The 20,508-nt window shown below is 43.5% G+C and overlaps 1 protein-coding gene across 3 annotated transcripts in view; it reads left to right on the top strand.

The window, feature by feature from the left end:
- LPIN1 (lipin 1) overlaps positions 1–4,824 on the top strand; it is an 88,235-nt gene extending 83,411 nt beyond the window's left edge. For all 3 annotated transcript variants that reach the window (XM_076332764.1, XM_076332765.1, XM_076332767.1), the window contains 2 exons: positions 337–440; positions 1,262–4,824. In XM_076332764.1, coding sequence (XP_076188879.1) covers positions 337–440; positions 1,262–1,421 — 264 coding nt within the window. In that variant the 3' untranslated portion in view covers positions 1,422–4,824. The remainder of the gene's footprint in view (positions 1–336; positions 441–1,261) is intronic.
- The last annotated feature ends 15,684 nt before the right edge of the window (positions 4,825–20,508 follow it).

The raw sequence follows: 20,508 nt of genomic DNA, 5'->3' as shown, positions 1-20,508 counted from the left end.
TGCTTTTACACCAAATACCATTAGTTTTTTATTAAATGTTATTTCTGTGTCAAGTGAAGTTACTGAAAAAAACAAATACGATTTTGATCAATAGTTTAAATTGAAGTGGCAAACTCCTTACCTAGCTGCAAATTGTCTGTTTCATGAGTATTTTGTTAGGCTGACCTCATTTGTAACATACTAGGGAATTTCAGATACACAATAACTAGGTAAATTTAGTACCAATACTGTGCAGATATGTTCTTCTGTGTAATGTATTTCACAAGAATAAACATTATTGTGCAAAGGCAGAACCATGATTTTTTTTTTCTTTTTTTTTTTCTCTCTTCTGTTTAGGATGTTTATTCATACAAACAGGTGGGAGTTTCTTTAAACAGAATATTTACAGTTAACCCCAAAGGAGAACTTATACAAGAGCATGCAAAGACAAACATCTCATCGTAAGTAATTTCTTATCCCTAACACCTTATAGACTACATTAATTTGCTGTTCTAATTTATGACTCAAGTTGCCCAAAGATGCATTTCATTCCTTAAAATATTTCAAATAAAACATAAAAAATTTAGAATAAAATATAGACTTTCCACTTTCCTTCAGTTAAACTGACAAAAAGGAATTATTTAGTATTTAGTTTAATATATTACATGATTGAAGTAGATGGAAAGGAATTATCAGTGTACCATTTAGTCAGCATAAAAATGAAATTAGCTAGTTTCCTGAAGCCATCTGCCTTTTCATGGCCTTTTCAAAATTTCTCTTTCCTGGAGCTCCTATCTAGAAGAGCCAGAAAACAAAACCTGAAGATAGGGCTGAGGGCTTCCAGCAAGATGCTTAGGCACTGCAGCACCTAACACTGAATGGACATAGGTTTTAGTAGTGTTAAGCCTGTCCTTAATCGAGGGGGAGCCATATGCATATAAAATACGAAGCATCAATTGAGCAAGGAGCTGCTTGAGCCAAGCTGGACAGAAATGGAGAAGCAAGTTAGGGGGCTTGAATATTTTAGCAGGTGATCTGGGCAGAAAATGGCAGCTGTTTCTTACTAGGTAAGTATCGTTGCTTAGAATGAATGGATTTCTTATCTGAACTGTGAATCCTCTCTGGAAGCTAGGCACCAAAATTGAGTTTAGTTTTATTCATTTGAGTAGGATGACTTGTCTGTTTAAAAGTAGCCATGCCTTAGTGGTTGGGGACTTACTAAAAATTCAAAGTAAGAAGATCTGAAATGGTTCAGCATTCTTTTTATTTGTTTGTTTTCCAGCTATGTCAGACTATGTGAAGTGGTAGATCACATTTTCCCTTTGCTGAAAAGAAGCCATTCTTCAGACTTCCCTTGTTCTGATACCTACAGTCAGTTCACCTACTGGAGAGAACCTCTGCCGCCGTTTGAAACTCAGGATGTACATCCAGCCTCATCTTAACTGTATCTCCAAACCGTTGGCCTCAGCTCAAAGAAAGAGTTAGCTTGTATTGAAAAGACAGCACTTGGCTTTTGCTGTTGACAGTTCAGCTGGAATCTGTGATGTTGTGAGCATTTGTATTCTTTTGCTGTGAGCAAATTTAGAAATGCTTTTTCACAGTCGCGTTTCCCGATGACAAGGAGTCTTACTAGGAATAGGAGTTGCGTTTCTAGCTCTTCACCCAGCTCCTCAAATTGTGCCATACAGTTTCATTATTTAAGGTCAAATAAAAGTGAAGTGATGCTGGAGTTGCAGTTAAACATGCCATAAGGTCGTAAAGTGGTACTGTATCTTTTCTGCATCACTGAAGTCATCTTTCATCTCATCAGAACCCCCTGCAAGTAAGGGAGCTGAAGGTGCTCACCAGTCCTGACATCGTCTGGTGACACGGACAGGGGTTGCAATCCATATGTCAAAATTCCTTTCTTTGAAGGAGCAAATGATTCTTCCTCTTTCCCCTTGCTTGACCAACAACTGTTTAAGAGTTAATTACTGGTCTAGATCCTCAGCTGTTTTAAATCAGTGTAGTTATCAAAGTCAACTGAGCTGTGTTGATTTATTCCAGCCTGTTGTTTTGACATGGTAACACTTTTCTGAGGAAATAAATGATGTGTAATCTAAATAGAAAGCAAATTAAATAAGATGGCCAGATTCTGGTGGTATTTCTCAATTTGAGAAGTATCATGTTTCAAGAATAGCTATTTGGATTAAGGTAGGTGTGCAAGTGGAAGATACAGGCCACTGTGCGTAGTGCTCATCTTACTGAAGTCAGTGATTTTCAGTAAAGACATCTTGTCCACCAAATGTGCCGAGTTTCAAGACCGTTAGTGAGCCAAGGACACTAAGGATTTTGTCAAAATGTAATAGTTTTATTTGAAACATTATTTTGGCTAAAATGTGAACTTTGATGCTGGTGAATGATGCATCTCAGGTTTTTAGTGTATGGAATTTTGGGGGGTTTTGTATCATAAAGAATGGATGCTTTTAGTGCAATTTACTCTCCTCCAAGATAATGAAATCTTCTTTTTCATCTTTTTTTTTTTTCCTTATTTGTCCAGACACAAGCTGTAGATACTGTTTTTGCTACCTGCTTTTGCCTGCCTTAAGACAACTGTGCGTGCTACAAGCAATACTGCAGATCAGTTGATAATGTTTTCCAAATGGTCTGCCTTTAGACAATGCGGTACTTTACTTAAAATGTAGGCATCAAGTGACCATATGCCAAGTGATCCTCAAATGTGCTTGCAGCTAGGAAATAAACTTTTTTTTTTTCTGTTAAAATAGCTTTAAAAGTCTAATTGTTCTCTGAAACACAGAAAATGGCATCATGGGATTCCATGTATATTGTATTTCAATATGGCTAAAACAGTGGTTCGCAAGCTGTGGTCTCTGCCAGCTTGTGATCTGTGAGGCTATGGTACATGTTTTGCAGCTGCTCTGTAGTGTTTCCAGTTAAGAGTTTAATAATAGGAAGGCAGAGAGGTACAGGAGAAATTTTAGTATGTGACTGTGGTCGGTTGGCACCCAAAAGTTTGGGAACAGCTGCTCTGTCTCACATTTGTTCTGTTTCAACAAATTCTGGTTTTGCATGTCAAGAGTGATAGCAACGTAGGTAGGATGGTAACTCTATAGTAGGGGTTTTCTAACTTCTAGTGCTGCAGACATTATGTGGGATGTCAGGGGGCCAATTTGTGATTTCCCCGTGCCTTCAATAGTAATGAATATAAGTGCAATCCTTTATACAACTGCAGTGTGCAGTGGTGAGCCCTCCCTAGGTCTTCCTTTTCACATGAACGTTGCTGCTTTGGGCAAAGTGCACGCCCACTTTGGAGATACCCAGATTAAACAAACACAAAGAGGAAGAAATGCGTGTTTAACAACCCAGACTGATTATGCTCTCTTGAAAGTTTAAAGAAAATGCAAGTATCTTTTTACTTACAGATGGATGAAATGTGGTATGGATTTTCTGAAGGACAATCAGTGGGGATCACAGGTTGCCAAACTGAGATGGTTGCATCTCTAAATATAGCCACACTTTCTTTTAAGTATCTATTAATACTTGTCATTAATGATTGAGTTATTGGATGAATATACTAACTGCATCCTATTTTAATTCAGTTTTGGTAAAGGCCTATTTCAAGCCATTTATTATGCAAAATAAAACCAAACCAACCCTTCTCTTCAGTAAGAGGCTGTCAGTTTTGTGTTTTTTATCCTTCCCGGTAGTTAAGATCTATTCTCCGAAGGTACCGTGCACAGCAGCTTCCACCAGAAAAGATGGTCCCTGAAAGTTCTCCACAATTAAAGCCTGTGATGTATTTATTTATTACTTAATAAGTAGCTAATCCAGGGTTGTTTGTTGTAGTATTTCAAACCAAATGATAGTGTGAATGAGTGGTCATTGTCATTCCGTCAGATTTTTAGGCGTAGTGCAGCACTGGTACAGGTAACCCTGAGACGGGGAATCTCTGTCCCAGAGTTTTTCAGGACAGTTAAACAGAGTTACGGCTGACTCGCAGCAGATTGCCAACACTAGATCAAGCGTGAAGTTGGACTAGATGACCTCCAGGGGTCCCTTCTGACCAACATTTCTGTGGTTCTGCAGAGTGAAACGCCTTCTGACATACTGTATACCCCTTTGTATCTGAAAGTTGAAGTACAGCTGAACAGTGAAATGAATGTGTGTTTATTAACTAATGTTTATCCAAGTTGCTCACAGAAAAGACTCTTAAGAAAATCAAAGTTTCGACCTGCTAGAAACATCACCGTACTTTTTCAGAGCATGTAAGACATTTTGATTTGGTAGCTGAGCAATTTTATGTGTAATATTTAAACTGCTTTGTTAATTCATGTAGAAGAAAAAGGGATGGCTTAACAAATTCCTACTCTTTCTGTGAAAGAAAAAATTCAACCTTGCTTGCAGTGTAATGCTGGTTTCTGTTACAGAAAGAATATTTGGCTAACATGAGTATGCAGACACATTAAATCACAGTATATTCTATTTATACAATACACGTAAACTAGAATATATGGCAGTGAGGAGTGACTAATGTTTATTTTCTTGAAGCTGATGACCATACCGCTCCAGCTGTGTCATGTGAGGAAAAGAATACCATACTTGTTCCATTAGTTACGTTGAAGATAAAATGTTACTGCTGTAATTTGGGGGCGGAGGAGAAGGAGGGTACTGGGTGTTTTTTATTTGTAGATATGGATTATTATTTCAAAGCCTATTTATATACAGTATTTACTCTGTATATGTATGTGCTACTGCAATGATGAAAATCATTTTAACACCTCATTTTGATCTGCTGAATGCAACAAGGGTAGAAATATATATTGTAATAAAGGCAAATATAATTTTTTCCTGACTTTTCTATTTTTCTGTATGCTTTGATAGTGGCAGAGTGCTTTTGCAGAACTGCTGAAACTGTAAAGCGTGGCTTTTGTAGCTCCAGGTTCAGTTGCCTCTTATCGGGGCTGTCTGGTGTAACTTCCAGCACTTGCAAAATTTTTGGTGTTCAGCTACAGTGTTTGACCCAGAGGCTTTTCAAATGGAAAGAGTTCACTGAGGGAGATGGGGCCAGGCCCTCGGGTCTGACTGTTTTGGGGTATAGTAACAGCACCTCGGAGCCAAGAGCAACCAGATGGGAACTGGAGTAAATTAGACCAGTCAGGAATGAATGCTCCCCACCTCAGAATTTTTTTGAGTCTTCCTTTTTTCTAACTCCTAGTGTGACCTAAGGAAAAAGTAGCCATCTGTTTTGAATGGGTGTGTTGTCACTCATGGCAATGAAACCAGATTGCCTTTTTTTTTTCCCCCCCCCTTTTTCTTCTTTCTCCTCTTCTTTGACATTGGCCATTCTGCTGGTGAGAAGCAAATACCCTTTCCTCCTGTCCGTGAGAACACAGCGCTGCCTTTTGCTCCCTCTGTGGGTTTGCTGAGCAAACTAACTGCAGCCGTAGTGATACTGCCAGGCTTGTGTTAGTTGGTATGAAAACAAAGATGTTTGGGGTTGATAAGGCTCTGCGGCAGCTCAAGTTCTGTGTTAAAAATACAAGAGCAGCCGTATTTGGGCAGCCTGCAGTCACTGCTGCTTCAATCTTCTCTATTTTCTGTATGTCTCTGGCTTGTATAAACATTTACACTGGAGCTCTGGAGACAGGCTTTGAAATGAAGGTGCCTTTTTAATTAAAAGTCAGAAAAATGGTGCTTTTGCATCAGCAAACCAATCTTTATAAGGACATATTCATTGCTCCTGGAATATCCCATTAGCACTAGAGGTAGAAAAGTCTGAGAGAGCAAACCTGAGAAGCAAAGGCCATAAAGTTGGGGGTTTTTTTTGATGCCATAGGGAAGGTAGGGAGTATTTCCAGACTACTGCATTAATTTTTTCTTATAAATAAATAGTCTTAATTCAATATGCATTACAGATGCCGTCAAGTACCTCAGGAGAGATCAGTGCAAGAGGCAGAAGACCATTGCTACTAAAAGCTAGTGCCTAAAAATATAACTGATACAACTTTCAACTCTTCTGTGAATGTGTAAAAAGGTGAAGCCTGGAGGTTGTTCTTGGTGTGGGTTTTTTGGGGGTTGGGTGTTTTGGTTTTTTGTTTTTTTTTTTTTTTCCTTTTCATAAAAGTCTGGCAAAATACGGTGGTGAAGGGAGTACACTCACAGTGCCACAACCTAAGGTAGTCCTAGCTCTTTTGTTTGCAGTAAAATCCAGCCCCTGATTTTGTTCTGTAGCATGTTGGAGATACGCAAGGAAAGAGCTAGTTGTAAATGAGAGACGAGAGGCTGGCTGTAAAGAAAACCCAGCAGAGTGCAGAGGAATTACAGTTGCTGAATGCTTTGGGGAAGAGATCCTCATCAAGACCTTTCCAGCCATTGGGATGTGAGGGAGAAAAATAAAGGCAAAATGAGAAATGAGTTTTCTTCTAGGAGGAACTAGAGAAAGAGAGCAAAAACAGAGCAAATGGCTGAAGAGCAGCTTCTTGTTTCCATCCCCGTGCTGAACGTAGGTGGTACCAGGTCAGGCGCTGAGCTCTGCCTTTTGCCTCTTAAGCAGTCTTGCCTGAGATCCCACATGTCTGCATTGCACAGAAGAGGTGGGAAGGCCATTTTGGCTTCATTTGCCAAACAGGAGAGAATAACATTGACCAAAAGGAAATCTATGCTTAAGTGTCCCAGGGGTACTGCTAACAGCAAAACAAAATTGCAATTACAGCTGCATTTTAAGCTTAGGTAAGGACTAGGGCTGCTTTATTTTTTCATGAACTTGGGAAACAAAGCTTTCACCTGCAGTATATACACCTCTGTAGTACCATGCTTGCATCCTTTTAATAAGGCTTGCTTCAGAAAATAAATGCAGACATAATTTATCAGCCTATGTAAGCATGTGCTTAAGTCGCTCCTCCCTGCGCTGAAATTTATGCATATTCTTAAGCACTTTGCTGGATTAAGCCAACTAATGCCAAGAAAGCTGTGTACTGGGGAGATACGGTTTCCGAGCTGAAGAATTGATCTGGTTTTTCTAAAGGCTACTCTTGGACTGTTTTTTAGCCTCCAGCACTGTCAGGTGTTCTGCCCGCTGCCAGCAATCTATTTATTGATACAGGAAATCCATTTTGCCTTGCCCTGCTTTTAATGAGTTTTGCAAGCAAGTGGCCCCTTCCTGTGACTCATTCTGTGTTTTCTGAGCGGGAGATTGTGGTTTTAAGTTTCACGTTGGAAAGTAACCGCTGTGTCTGCTTTCCTTGTCTGCTGGAATCTCAACAAGAGGAATACATTTTGGAACAAAGAAATGTAAATGGAGTAGAACAGTTCATGTTTCTTTGCAAAATTGTATAAACATCCTTCTTTTTCAGGACAGTTAAAAAGACTAGTGCAAAGTGAAAGTAGATCATGTTTTAAAATAACAGCTTTATCTGAGAACATTGCTGTTAACACAGGCAAAAAAAGACATTTTCCCTGATATCTCAATATGTGTTGGCCCTTTGATTTATAGCCAATAAATATCCAAAAACTACACAGTGGAGGCCTTTCTCTGATCTTACTGACACAGGAGCAGCTCCATTAGCATCTGGATGGCTGCTCAGATATGCACAGCTACAACTGCAATCTGAAGTATGAATAGCGAGCGCTACAGATTTCCATTCAATTCCTGATCCCTCTCATCCCTTTAGGATACTGGAGGCAAAGAGGTAGGAGATGTGGATGTATTTGTTTCTGACTTTTGCCAAAAATATGGTGGCGGAAGGAGAGAATCCTCTGCAAGCTTGGACCGTTAGCACTGAAAACTTAGATTTACGTTAAAAGCAGCCATAAATACATCAAAACCAATGACCGGGACAGTTTCCATTCCCCATTGCTAGATACAACTATTTATATTTCAGGCTCAGTGGCTATGTCTGTACAGATAAATCGCTGCCCAGTAAAGGGCAAGGACCGTTCTTTGGCCCCCTTGCCAACTGGCATGCTTTGGTGAGTGTCCAGCTGCCTGCCTGCCAAGTCGGGGTAATCGCTGGCCTCTGCTGGCCCTCAGACTGTGCCCAGGCATTGCTTGGAGGAGCACTGGCTGGCCTGGCCGAGGTCATGCCGGGGACCATGCTAGCAGCATACCGGATAGGTGATTGCATGCCAGAGCCTGGGCTTGTGCCCTGCCGGTTTGCTGATGTGTCCACGCTGTACCTGGGAAGAGCCGGGTCTGGGTCCCAGGTCTGGGCTGTAGCTCCTTTCCCCACGTGCGTCCCAGCCGGCTGGATAATGAGATATTGGGACCTCTCCTTCCAGAGGGTTTGGGATGAGCTGGGCTCTTCCTACGGGCTTGAGGAGGTGCTTTGGTTCTTCTGCAGTTCAGTTTGATCTCAAGAGGAGGCACTATCTGGTCCTGAACTGCTTTCACCATGTGAGGGAGGCTGAGATCATCCCTGCAGTTCTGCAAAAAGGCCAGAAAAATTCAAAAGCTCTGCTAGCACAGGTTTCTTAGAGACAAAGTGTGAATGGGGATGAACAAAAAATCATACTTGAGAGCAAATAAACATGTTGGGAAAGCAGGAATTCAACAGATCATGTTAAAAATGTGACTTTTCAGTTACCCATCTCAACTGTCAAGTTCAAGCTGGCAGAGACAACAATTGCAAGGAAAAATTGTGAGGCTCAGAAACTGAAGCAGCTTTATTGGGAAGGTACTGAGAGGAAAGAAAGAGGGAGACACAATATTGTCATACTCACTTTCCTGCAGGAGTCCAGATATCATGTAAAAATGCAATGCTCTGTATTGTGGACTTCATTTCTGATCCACGTACTGTGCGAATGGAAATAACATGAGAAATGTCTTTATTTCTCAAAGTATGAGGGGGTGGGGTGCTTTTTTTGGGGGGGGTTGTTTGTTTGTGTCAGTAACAGATTGTATTGAGATATGGTGACTTAGGTAGCAGTTCAGCTGTTCACATCCATGTTGCTTTCTAATGCACTCTGCACAACCTGAGAGCCTGCACAAGTATTACACCTCCCTGCAAGGTTCGTTGCTTCTCTCGCTCTGGACTGCTCCTCTGCACACAGCCTTGGTGTGGAATCCCTTCCATTTTCTTTTGACCCAGAAAATTCTTGTAAACTAAGGCTGTGGTTTCATGGGTGGCTGATCTGATCTGCTGGTTTGTTACTGCGTAAAGGAAAAAGTCACTCTCCCTGTCTCCTCCTTTGCTCCTCCTGATTCTTCACCCCACCCTCTCGCTGCACTCCCGGGGTGGCTTTGTTCTGCATTAGTGAGTTAAATGGGCTCAGGGGGAAGCAGGACCTTATGCTTCTGCCTATGTCCCATGAAATTGCAACCTAAATTTTACTACATCCATCTCCATCCTACACCTGACCTCTTCATTCTTATAGTAATCATCATGTAATTGCGGGGAGACCTTATAAAGTGACATGCCTGGTGTCTATCAATGAACTTGAGAGCGTGGACGTAAGCACATCCAGATGAGACTCTGAGTGGTGACATACCACAAATAAAAAAATCGCAGGATCAAAACCATCTGCCCGAGACAGGAGGACTGACTGGGAAGCAAAAACCTGGTCCCAAGTCAGGAACAGGATCCTGCCCATGCCCTGACACAGACGTCTTGTGTTGGCTGAGGTGAATCCTTCAATGTGCTTTGTGTCTCAGTCCTCTGTGCACAAGACGGGGATGATGGCAGTTCCTCTGTCCCAGGCATGCTCTGAGGACAAGGCATTAACACCTATGAGATGCTGTGATATGAAACTGAGGGGTTATGCAAGAAAGATATTTGAACCGCCATCAGTGGCTCAGCTTCTGAACACCCAACAGCCAAGTTTTGTCCTCACTGACCTATGGGAGGGGGAAAAATACTGTCTCCATTTAACAACAGGAAAGAAAAGGTCTTGGTAGTCTCAGTAACTTCACCTTCAATTTCTTGAGTCCGGTGTCAGGGTCCCAGGTACTGTGTCAGCCTTTAGTCTGTTCAGAAGAAGGATTGAGAAGAAGTGCAGAGCTCAGGGCAGACCCTAATTTGTAAAGTAAAAAGCTTCTGGTCTTCAAACTTACAAAGTGGCACTGCTTTGCTAATGTCCTCTGGTACTGTGGTGGCCTCTAGGATGTCTCATCATGATCCCTGCAGTAAGAGACCCAGAGAGAACCACCTACCAGAATAACGCAGAAAATTGAAATTGCATGTATAAGGCTATTTGGATTTGCTGGAAATGGGCAGAGAGTTTGGGTGGTGTGTAGAAACACCAAATTAGTGTTAGTCATCGTGACAGAGAGTGGTATACACCAGGGCAGCCTGGCTTTTGTGGGCTAAGTCCAAATGGCTAGGAGATCTGCTCTTGGGGTCACTGTATAATGTTTGTTTGCTTGCTGGTTATGTCCCAGCTAATTTTGCAATGCAAGTCTAAATCCTTCAACCGCACATCCAATTTGTAATTTAAGCCTGCATAATTTTATCTCTGCTTGCTTACACCCACTGTCTCCTGGTTTACACAGGCCATTACTGGTTTCTGTAAGAATTGCTGCATTGATTGATATGCGAAACAGGAAGGTAGGATGTTTTAATGTGGAACGGTATTTAGAGAGATGCAGCATCTGTGTCTAAAGTGAGAGATAGTTACAGGGTTAGACAAGTAGGCCATCAATTACAGGAGACTGAGGTTAGGACCATCTGGCTGTTTGAAACAACACCAGGTGTTAGCAGAAGCAAATTTCCTGTGTTGCAACATAGGAGGAGAGCGGCAGGCAAGAAGCAGCCCTCCAGAGCGAATCTCAGCCATGAAGGAGGCCGCTTCTCATTTCCTTTTTTAGTGCTGTCTTGTGGGAAAAACATCACTTGAAGAGCCTGACACACCTGTGTCTCCTGCTTTGTGCCGCCCGGGGCCGCGCGGGGGGAAGTTCTCAGCCGGGGATGGGGACCCCCTCCTGCAAGAAGGGCTGAGCAGGACTTGTACCCACACAGCCGGCTCAGCCGGCTCTTGGCTTTTGGTCCCAGCTGCATCCTGACCCTTGCTGATGGACCTGAGCACCAACGTCCTGGTTCGTATACCCAGCACCCATGGTCCTTTCGAGGCCCTCCCGACCCACAGTACAAGGTGCCTCCAGACACGTGCAGCCCTGCCTCGGTTTCCCTCCCTATCCCGAACTGTCTCCAACAGCCAAGGGAGAGGCAGCCAAGGGTGGGCTGGTTGCTGGCGGAGAGGGTCAAGAGGTGCAGAGAGATGACCATCACCCGCAATCTCCTCAGCGGAGGAGCATGTACTGGCAGCCATTTTAAACCATTCAGTGCTACTGGACCATATTTTTGGTCACTGGTTTGGTGTATGCAAAAAATACTCCTGCATTACCCATCTGTGTATTGTTAAATTTGAACAAGCCTCCTATGCACTTATGCCGCTTCAAATTTTCTTATGTATACTTGATAATACTTTATTATGATTATTTACATTAAAAAGGGGAATAAGCCATAATGCTGAAATTCATCCAGCCTAAAAGTTACACTGATAGAAATAAATCAGGAAACAATCACATCTTCCACTAAAGTTGCTCTTACTGTACTAAACTATAAGTGTAGCTAAGACTTGACAGAGGCTGTGGCAAGAGGCAGTTTCCAAGGCAGTTGCTCCCGGCGAGCCCCCCAGCTCAGCAGAGTCCTTTCACAACAAGCAGGCGAGAGGTTAAGAATTAGGTAGATGCAATCTCAGTAACTGACAGCAGAACCTTAGATTGTTTTTTCCTAGTTTCTGTTTCTATCAGTGAGAAACATCCCTCATGGGTTTATTTTAAACTTTAATTATTATATTTTAATTATCTGGTAACAGAGGGAAAAGCCTTTGATTTGGTTACAAATGCTGAACTTACATGAATTCCTCAATAAAACTCTTCATTTAGGGAACACAGCAAAGGTTGCTAAGTGACAGTGATGCAGTTCTGTATCAGAGCACTTCCAAACCCCCATCGCCAAGAAGAAAATTAAATAGCTGGGGGCACTGGCCTGTAGGCAGGGTGGGGAGGCTAAAGGGCTACGGCTCATAAGCAAGCCTGTGCCTACGTATTTTTAACTACCTATTAAATGCAAGCTGGTTTTCAGAAGCTCCAAGCACTTATGACATCCACTGAATAATGGCAACGGTGCGATGTCCAGGTCACTGCTATCCAGGTACTCTTGTGGAAGGGGATAATATGGTCTTAGCTCCAGCTGGATTGGAAAACATCGGCTGTTATGCAAATCGGAAGGGCTCACACCGTTCATTAAAATGCAGCAACGAGTGCTGACCCAGGGATAACATTTCCAAAACGTACCGGTGACAAACACGGCGGTAGAGTTTTGGCTAATCTGAATTTCAAAACACTGCCTTTGAAGAGAGAGCGTTCGGTGGGGAATACAGCAGATAATAGCAATAACTATTGCTGAAAATAATGCTGTGATTGCAATTCTTAATTAGAAAAATGGGAAATTCCAGATATGTGGTCAAATTAGGTACCTACTGATTTACCGGTGAAACTGATTGATATGTATTAGTAATAATCACATGCATGGCCTTCCATAGTGATAAGCAAACACTTATTAAATTTAAGAGGTGTAAGCACATAAGTCAAATAAAACCATTGCCTATTTTCCAGAGAGGGGTAATCATTTTTATGTTCCTTTTTTTCAAATTATTTTGTCCTATGTGAATATTTCATATTTTGTGCTTAGGGATGAAAAAGTAGTATTTATTTTAATGATTTGCTATACAAATGCTTTTTAAAGTTTTTATGTGACAATTTGTCAGGTGTAGGCTTGTTTTTTTTAATCTGGAATCATTTTACATTAAAAGAAAGTCCTATTTGCAAAGCAAATGAAACTCCGGCTTCTAAAACTAGGTAAAAATGAGACAGAGGGTTGGTTTGACTCTTAAATGAATATATAAAACTAACACATAACCACAGAATTCTAAGATTGGGCTAGAAAGAAAATATCCAGAAAATTGTATTGACTGCATTTATCCAGGACATTTTCTTTGGTGTTTTGGATGGATTATTGCCTATTATGTATTTCTTCTTTTGCATCCACCTCTCCCTCCTTCTTTCCTGGAGACTTGTGCTTGCATTTCAGATTGTGCTTTCTTCCTAGATGTTTTATTCTTACCTTCCTTAAGAGCTGCCTGTTTTGTGTGCCAGTGTCAGGATCTATTTCTGTTTCAGATGGACTGTGAGATGGGGTTGCATTGGGCCTGATCCTGCCTAATTGCTCATCTGCTTCTCTGTTGTCAGGAGGCTCGGCTGTAGGGTTGTGGCAGCCACAAAATGATAGCTGCTCACGGCACCAAGGCTGTCTGCAAAGATTTCACAAGGACTTACTTTATTTATTAACCTCTTGAAAACTGCCAGAGGTAAATCAACCTTCAGCCTGCCCAGTCCAGCAACCAGTTTTAGCTAGGAGTAACAATGCAATGGGTTTGTTCTGAGAAGCTGCATAGCACCACTTACAAAAATGCTTACAAAAATGCTTATAAAGTGACCTTTATAAGGCCCTCATATAGGAGCCAGATGACTGGCTCCATTTGCAGCTCTAGCCTGGCTTTGCACATACTTTCAACCCCGTGTAAGAGCGTTCAGGAGACCTGGCCCCAGACAGCAAGAATGTTGTGGTGAGAGAAGTAGAGCTCAGTGCAACTTAGACTCAGTTCAGCTTATCTAAGCCGCAGGGTGATGGATCTGGCACAGACCTGCTGCACCGGATGAAACATGTCCCTGCTCGGGCAACCACCACTGCTTTGGCTTTTCTGCTTCAGAGCCCAGCGCCAGTGCTTGCTGGCCGTGCAAAGTTGAAACTTTTGAATTTGAAAAAGCCAGACCCATCTGCAAATGGCTCCTCTGCTTGATCAGGTCGGTGCAGGCATGTAGTAGCTTGGCTGGCAGTGGTTAGCTCCGCGGTAAAACAAGCCTGGCCAGCAAGAACAAGATGCTGGCACAACCTGAATGGGTCTGCTCCTGCAGCCAATCTGTCAGTACCCCAATAAGTACCCTGGGATATTTAAATACCCCAGGCTGAGAGTGGTGCGGAGGGTGATTTTGACCCCTTGACTGTTGAGTCAATTCCTGTGGCTTATGGGTCAGGGGATTGTTTCAGGTACAGCCTTGGGAAGATGCCTAAACAACCGCTCTGCAAGAAGTCCTAGGAGACACCGTGCATCCACGCGCTTCTTCCTGCCTTTTTGCTCTGAAGGACAGGATAGAAAACCTGACGCTGGGATCTGCGATACAACCTCCTTCCCTTTGGCTTGGTAGGAGAAACCAAAAGAAACCGAGAAAGAAATAACACCACAACTGTCTTTGATTGGACTGAGAAATGCATTCTGAAGAATAATATGAGAAAGGCATCAGAATTTTTGCCTGCTTAAAATTTCCCGTTGTCTTCTAAGGAGCAAATACTTTGGTGTATATTTTGTTTAGCCAGATTCTTTTGCTATGATGGTCTGTCTACAATGACTAAATTCTTGTACTAATGACTGCACGATGCTGCATTTAAAGAATATAATACATTTATAGCCCACTGATAAAAAAAAAAAGCTGTATAAAAGCCAGGTATTAGCTATTATTAAATAAAAATAATTTACAGCTTACCACAGTCACAATGAATGAGATTGACTCACTCACGGGCTTTAGGACATTTTTTCTAGTTTTTGTTTTACAAGACTGTACATGAAGGATGTTAGCTCAGTTGGAGATTTTCTCTTTTATTCTATGCCAAGGTTTTCAGAAGTGACTAATGACTTTGGGTGCCTAACTGGAAACATTGTAATAACGCCTGAATTTCAGAATGGCTGAGCACCCATCATCTGAAACTTAAGTCCTTTTATGGTTGTTTAAATTCAGCTCTCAGGACTGAGATCCTCTAATTCATCAGTAACTCTTGAAAAGCTTGGAAGTTACGGAAATATATTAAAAACTTGAAGATGCAATTACCTCCTTAAAAGCCTCCCCATACCCAATTTTCCATGTCCCAACATATATGGAATTAGAAAAAAAAGAAATTGGCAATTTTTGAATGCAATATGCTTTGATTTTATGATAAAGAAAACATTGCATTCATTTCCTTACTACAGTGTGGTAGTCCTGCTTTTCTGATAAATAGTAACATCCATAACCTTGTTTTTAAAAAGCATTGTGTCAATTTTCTAGATCCTCAGCATAAATCAGTGAATTGGTTGTGGGAATTCAGCCTTCGTTTTGGAAAGGTAGACACAACTCTGTTGTCTTTATATAGGGAGGAATGATTCACGGGACGTAGCAAGCACAAAAGTCTTGGGATACCTGGGGATGAAAGCCCCATGCGAGCTGACAATACCCTTTATTTCACAGACCTTCTGGTGCCGTGCTGCCATAACCCACAGTTATGTAGTGGACAGGTATTACCTTTCGCTAACATTACCTTTGCAGATACTGAGTCAGATCTTTCTTTGATATCCACTGGCGCAAACTACCACTGCTTAAATTACGCCATTTGACTCCAGGTGGGCTCAGTATTTTATTGCTCACTGGGAGGTGAAGCCTTCCCTTAGATAACTGGAGAGCTCTGGCTGATTATCTCATAAAAATCAGCTATTGCATCAGGCACAGAATAGGAGGTAGTCTCTTATATGAATTGTAACTGGAAGCTTTTACTCTGTCTAGCCAGGCTGTTACCCAAAGCTTAGATTAGATCTGATCTTTTTATGCTTCCCTACAGGTTTGCTTTGATTGTCTCCCCATTTTCCAATAACCACTGTAAGAGACCACTGGGCAATTACTGAGGAAGTCCCTGGGAACTGTTCCCAGCAAGTCTGATCCGAGGCAGGCAGGGTAGAAGGCACTTGCCCAGGATCACATGCTCCCAAATACACGGGGCACACAGATGGCCATTCCCAGAAGTGGATGCCAAGAAGCAAGTTAGCGAGGGGCATGGGAACAGCCTGGTGACCGCAGCCAACAGCAGCGGTGGGAGACTGAGGGCTGCAGCTGGACTGTGAGAAACGAAGCAGCATGTTTGGTTTTGAAATGAGAAACCCAAATGCTTGTCTAAAGCACACTGGACATCACTGAGCACCCAGTTTTACAGTGGCAGTGCTATACAGAGGTGCTGTGAATCCTTTATCTCTGCCTGACTGATCATTTCATCACCTGGATGGCCCTGAAAATTTAGCTCCAGGCAAGGACAGAAGAATAAGTTTATCTTGGCATCTTCTACTCTCTTTTTATTAAAGGGTTGTAGCATCTATTATTTCCTCCAGCTGTTTCCCCATGTCCTACCTCTCTAAGCCTGGACCGTAATCCTACACTCATTCCTGTACTGGCTTCTTACCTTCCCAGTCTCTGTCTTCATATCACAAGACTGTGTCCTCTCTCTGGCTTTGGCCGGGTGACCCACTGGCTCTATGGAGGACACAGTGGAGCCAGCAGCTCCTTGCACTTTTTATTGGAACTGTTTATTTTATTTCTTCTTGTTCAGATGAGCCTATTCCAGTCTGCAGTATTGAAATGCAGCAAGACACATGGAAATCCCGCAGTGTGCAACCCCAGCCATGGCCAGGATCTCCAGGACCTTGCTACCTACATCTGTCCATCCCGTTGGATAGGCTCCACTCCTCTCCTCCTGGCTGTGAGGCTGCTGAGCCCCAGGTCTACTCAGGCACAAAGTCTGGCCAAGAGCAGCCAGACCTGTTGTGCAGCGAGGGCTGCACCATCCATCCTTACAGCATGACAGCCTCTTTTCTGCTGTCCTGCATCCTCTGAATTGCCAGCCTGGCAGCTGAAGTCCTCAGCTTCACCACCATGGTGCCAAGGGCAACCTAACGCCACATGCCCCTGCATTACTCCTTCTTCTCCCTCTCCCTTCACACGATGTGACGTGCTGGAAGGCTTTCAGGAAAGGCAATAGAAGAGGAGGGTGCGGAAACCTTCTGGCTGCCCAGCCACCCTTCAGCTGATGGTGAGCAGCTTGTCCTCCTAGACGTACCCAGCTGCCTAGACACTTCTGTTCATGGTACCTATGGCATTGTCCTTCAGCTAAAATATGTGACTTCTGTTTTAATAAGAGCAGAATAGCAAGACATGTATGTCAGACATCAAAGGGCTTGGGACTTAGGAGTTCTGCAGGTATAAAATGGAGCAGATAATTTTTTTTTTTTTAATGAATCTGAGAGTTTGGACAACAGCATTGTGCAGAGGAGAATAAAATCCACTCTATTTGTACTCAGGCAAATGTACATTGTACTGAGTTAGTGTTCAGACTGGGTAGAAAAGGGAGGGCAATGGACTCCACAAAGAGGGTCTGAGAGATGACATTGGAGGCATAACCAAACCAGCAATCTTTGCCTGGCTCATCACCAGGGAATAAAGTTTACCCCACTTCTGAGGAAATTAACAGGGCCCTGGAGGTGTTTCTGAAGAATGAGACACTGTCATCTGCACTAAGCATGGCTTGATATGACCTCTAAACCTCCAAGGCCACATCTTCTGCTTGTAAGGAAGCAGAGCCTGCCCTGGAAGTGCGGTGTCTGTAAACACCATGCTGCTACAGCCCCACTGGCAGCACCCAGGGCAGCAAAGTCCCCCAGCAGAGGTGCAGCTGAAGGGAAAATGCCTGCCACCCCGAATGTGTCCCCTCCTGTACCACTTTTGCTGGCAGAGTGATTTTGGTAGCATTTCTGAATTTTCCTGTTCCTAGCAGACACAGCTTTGGGAGCTGAACTTCTTGGTGTAGACTAAGACTCACAGAAGATGTTTTCATATTTACTTGGCTACTGGTTTTACACAAGTGCCTGTATCTCTCAATGCTGTGTGCAGTGCTGCTTGTGTCTTTATGGTGTAGGGCCATGTTGGGGCCACCCTAAGGGGTTTCCTATAATAAAAATTCAGGGAAATTTCAGTTGCCCTACCTGTCCCTTCCCTGTGCTTTCAGCAGTCTTTTCCATCCATGTGAAAAGCTGTTGAGGTGGCTGCTTGCCAAGCTGGCTACTCTGCTGGGTGCTCCTCCTCCTCTCGCTGCCTTTGCCCCACAGCCCTGTGGGATGTTGCAGCTCCAGATTTCCCCCTTTCCCGACAGGTGACCATGAGCAGGGAGCAGGACGTGTCTGTGGGCTTGTGGGTACTGGGGTTTTTCTCAGGTGATGCCGCAGCGGTGGGGGACACAGCACTGCACAGCTCTGGAAGCAGAAATAAAAGGTGACATAGCCAAACCAGCCTGAAGAGGCTAATGGACGTGTCAATGGGAAATGGTGTCCTAATGCCTCTAATTTCTCTTATAAATTCCAGTGTAAGTCACCAGATACGCCTGTATCCAGTATAAAAGCCTAATTTTTTTTTTCCTCCATAAAATGCACCTAAAATTAAAGTGTGGTTTACTCTGAAATTTTCTAGGAAGATGTAACTGATATTAGATCCTGGTGGCCTAAGGAGATACCAGCTTACTGCTGCCAGCACCACAACTACCGCAGCAGCAGCAAAGGCAGCAAACCTGGAGGTGGTGGATCTAATCGACCCTCCTTTGGGCCAACAAATACACAGATGTATCTTCGTCCCTGGAAAATACGCGAAAGCCCAGTGAAGGTAAGAAATGTATTTTGTTCTCTTTGTAATACACTCTTTTTTCCCTCTCCGTCTGCCCGGCGGTGGCTGTGCTGTGCCAGCACAACCGTATCTGCCGGCCACCCCCGCAGATACGACATTTTTGAGAGGTCTCCTCCAGCTCCATCTTGTCCCAGCACAGCACCACCCCCCTCCCTTCCAACACCCCTCTCGGGCACTCAGGCGCCTGTGCCTAACTGAGGCAGCGGCTGGTTTTAATATGAGGTCTGAACACTGTTTTGTTTTTTTTTTCTAGATCCTAAATTGCTTTCAAAGGGATGGTGCATCATTCTCCCCGCCTCCAGCCCACCCCGCGCTGCTCCAGGAGCGGCGGGGACAGTCTTTGCAGCTTCCAGAAGATGGTGCCCTGCTGTTAGGAAACAATGCTGCGAGCAGCAGTCACTCCAGTTCACTGGCACAATGTCACACAAAACGCTTTGTGTCTGTCAGCACATTCCTGGAAGGTCACAGTGAATGATGAATGCTCCTGTGTAGGAGCTGAGGACGGGTTTTTTTTCCTCCTTTTTTTTTTTTTTTTTTTTTTTCCTTCCCCATGAATTGCATCACTTGGCGGCCTCTTGGCTTCATTCATTTGACTCCTGTGGTTACAAACCTTTCCCAATTGTTGTGAGCCTGCTTCCTCCACAACCCCTCTGTGGCCAAAGCAGGATATTCATGACTGACTGGCCTGGGGAAGCTGGATAACTTCCAGCTACTTTCCACAGCAGAGTTGCTCACTTCCCTCCCCCCGAGGTCTGAAATATCCTGTGGTTCTGGTTAGCTTTCTCTCCGGATGCATATCAGCTAAAGCATATGCATCATCATGTGATACCCAAGGTTGTTTCAGTGCAGCTAATTGTGACAGAGTCTTTATTTAGATGCCATGTATAAAAAGATGAGTAAAGCACTCCAATATGAAGTCAGAAGGGTATTTGACTTGATCCTGAATGAAAAGCTGATTTTCACTGGCATGTAGCACTGGAGTTCTCCACTGAGCTTTGCACATATGTCTAAGATGTTTAAATAATTCCAATAAAATATGATGTCATCTTTGCAGCTCCATTGCCATTTCCTATGATTTGGTTCATGATTTCTTTCCCCTCTGAGTTCCTAATTGCTCATGAAGCTTGTGCAATTGAATGGGGCTCTTCTATTTTTTCACACTCCCTTCCCCCCATACAGAAAGCTCAGACCTGCTAGTTTTAATTGGGGAAAAACACCTACAGCCAAATTCAGTGTTACTTCTCAATGGGAATTTACCAGCACCTGAGTGGCAGTAGTCACTCAGCACAACCCAGCCAGCCACACTGAAGGGCATTTTGTTGGCGTGGGGAATGTCTGGATGGGGAGAGGGGTTCAGGAAAACCCATGCCAGAGTGAAATCGAAAGAGGAACACTTGCATTTGCAAACGGTGTTCATGGGCCTGTTCACAGGCGCATGTGGGCACACGTCCTTCCAAAGGATGGAGGCACATTCAATGGTCAGGACAGGTTAACAGTCTCCAGTACGCCTGCTTTTGTTTGCACAAATGCAGCAGGGCAGAGGTTCTGAGAAGGGACTGCTGGGACCCTGAGAGTACATCTGTTGAGGCCTCATTCTCTGTCCCTGAAGCCATCTGGCAACATCCGTACTGTTAAAGTCTCTTTGCCTTCAAAACTGGGTGGCTGCATCTAACTTGGCTAGTGAATAGTCCCTGGTCTAGTCCAGTCCCTGTACTGTGCAACCTCCCTAGCTGTGCCCAGGAACTGGTTGGAGGATGCTGGCTGGCCCAGGTCAGAAATGGTCCTGGCACTGCTGTGACCATTCTCCGGTTCAGATGATGGGGGGGATCTGTGCTTGTGTCCTGGCTTTATGCATGTGGCTGGACAGACTTCTGTGGGCTGTACAGGGTTCACCTGTAGGATTGGGAATCTTCATTTTGGATAGAAGAAAACCATCCTCAGGCTGG

This window comes from Aptenodytes patagonicus, chromosome 3, assembly GCF_965638725.1.
Source record: "Aptenodytes patagonicus chromosome 3, bAptPat1.pri.cur, whole genome shotgun sequence".
In the NCBI taxonomy this organism is placed as follows: domain Eukaryota; kingdom Metazoa; phylum Chordata; class Aves; order Sphenisciformes; family Spheniscidae; genus Aptenodytes; species Aptenodytes patagonicus.
This window is presented reverse-complemented; position numbering and strand designations above follow the sequence as displayed.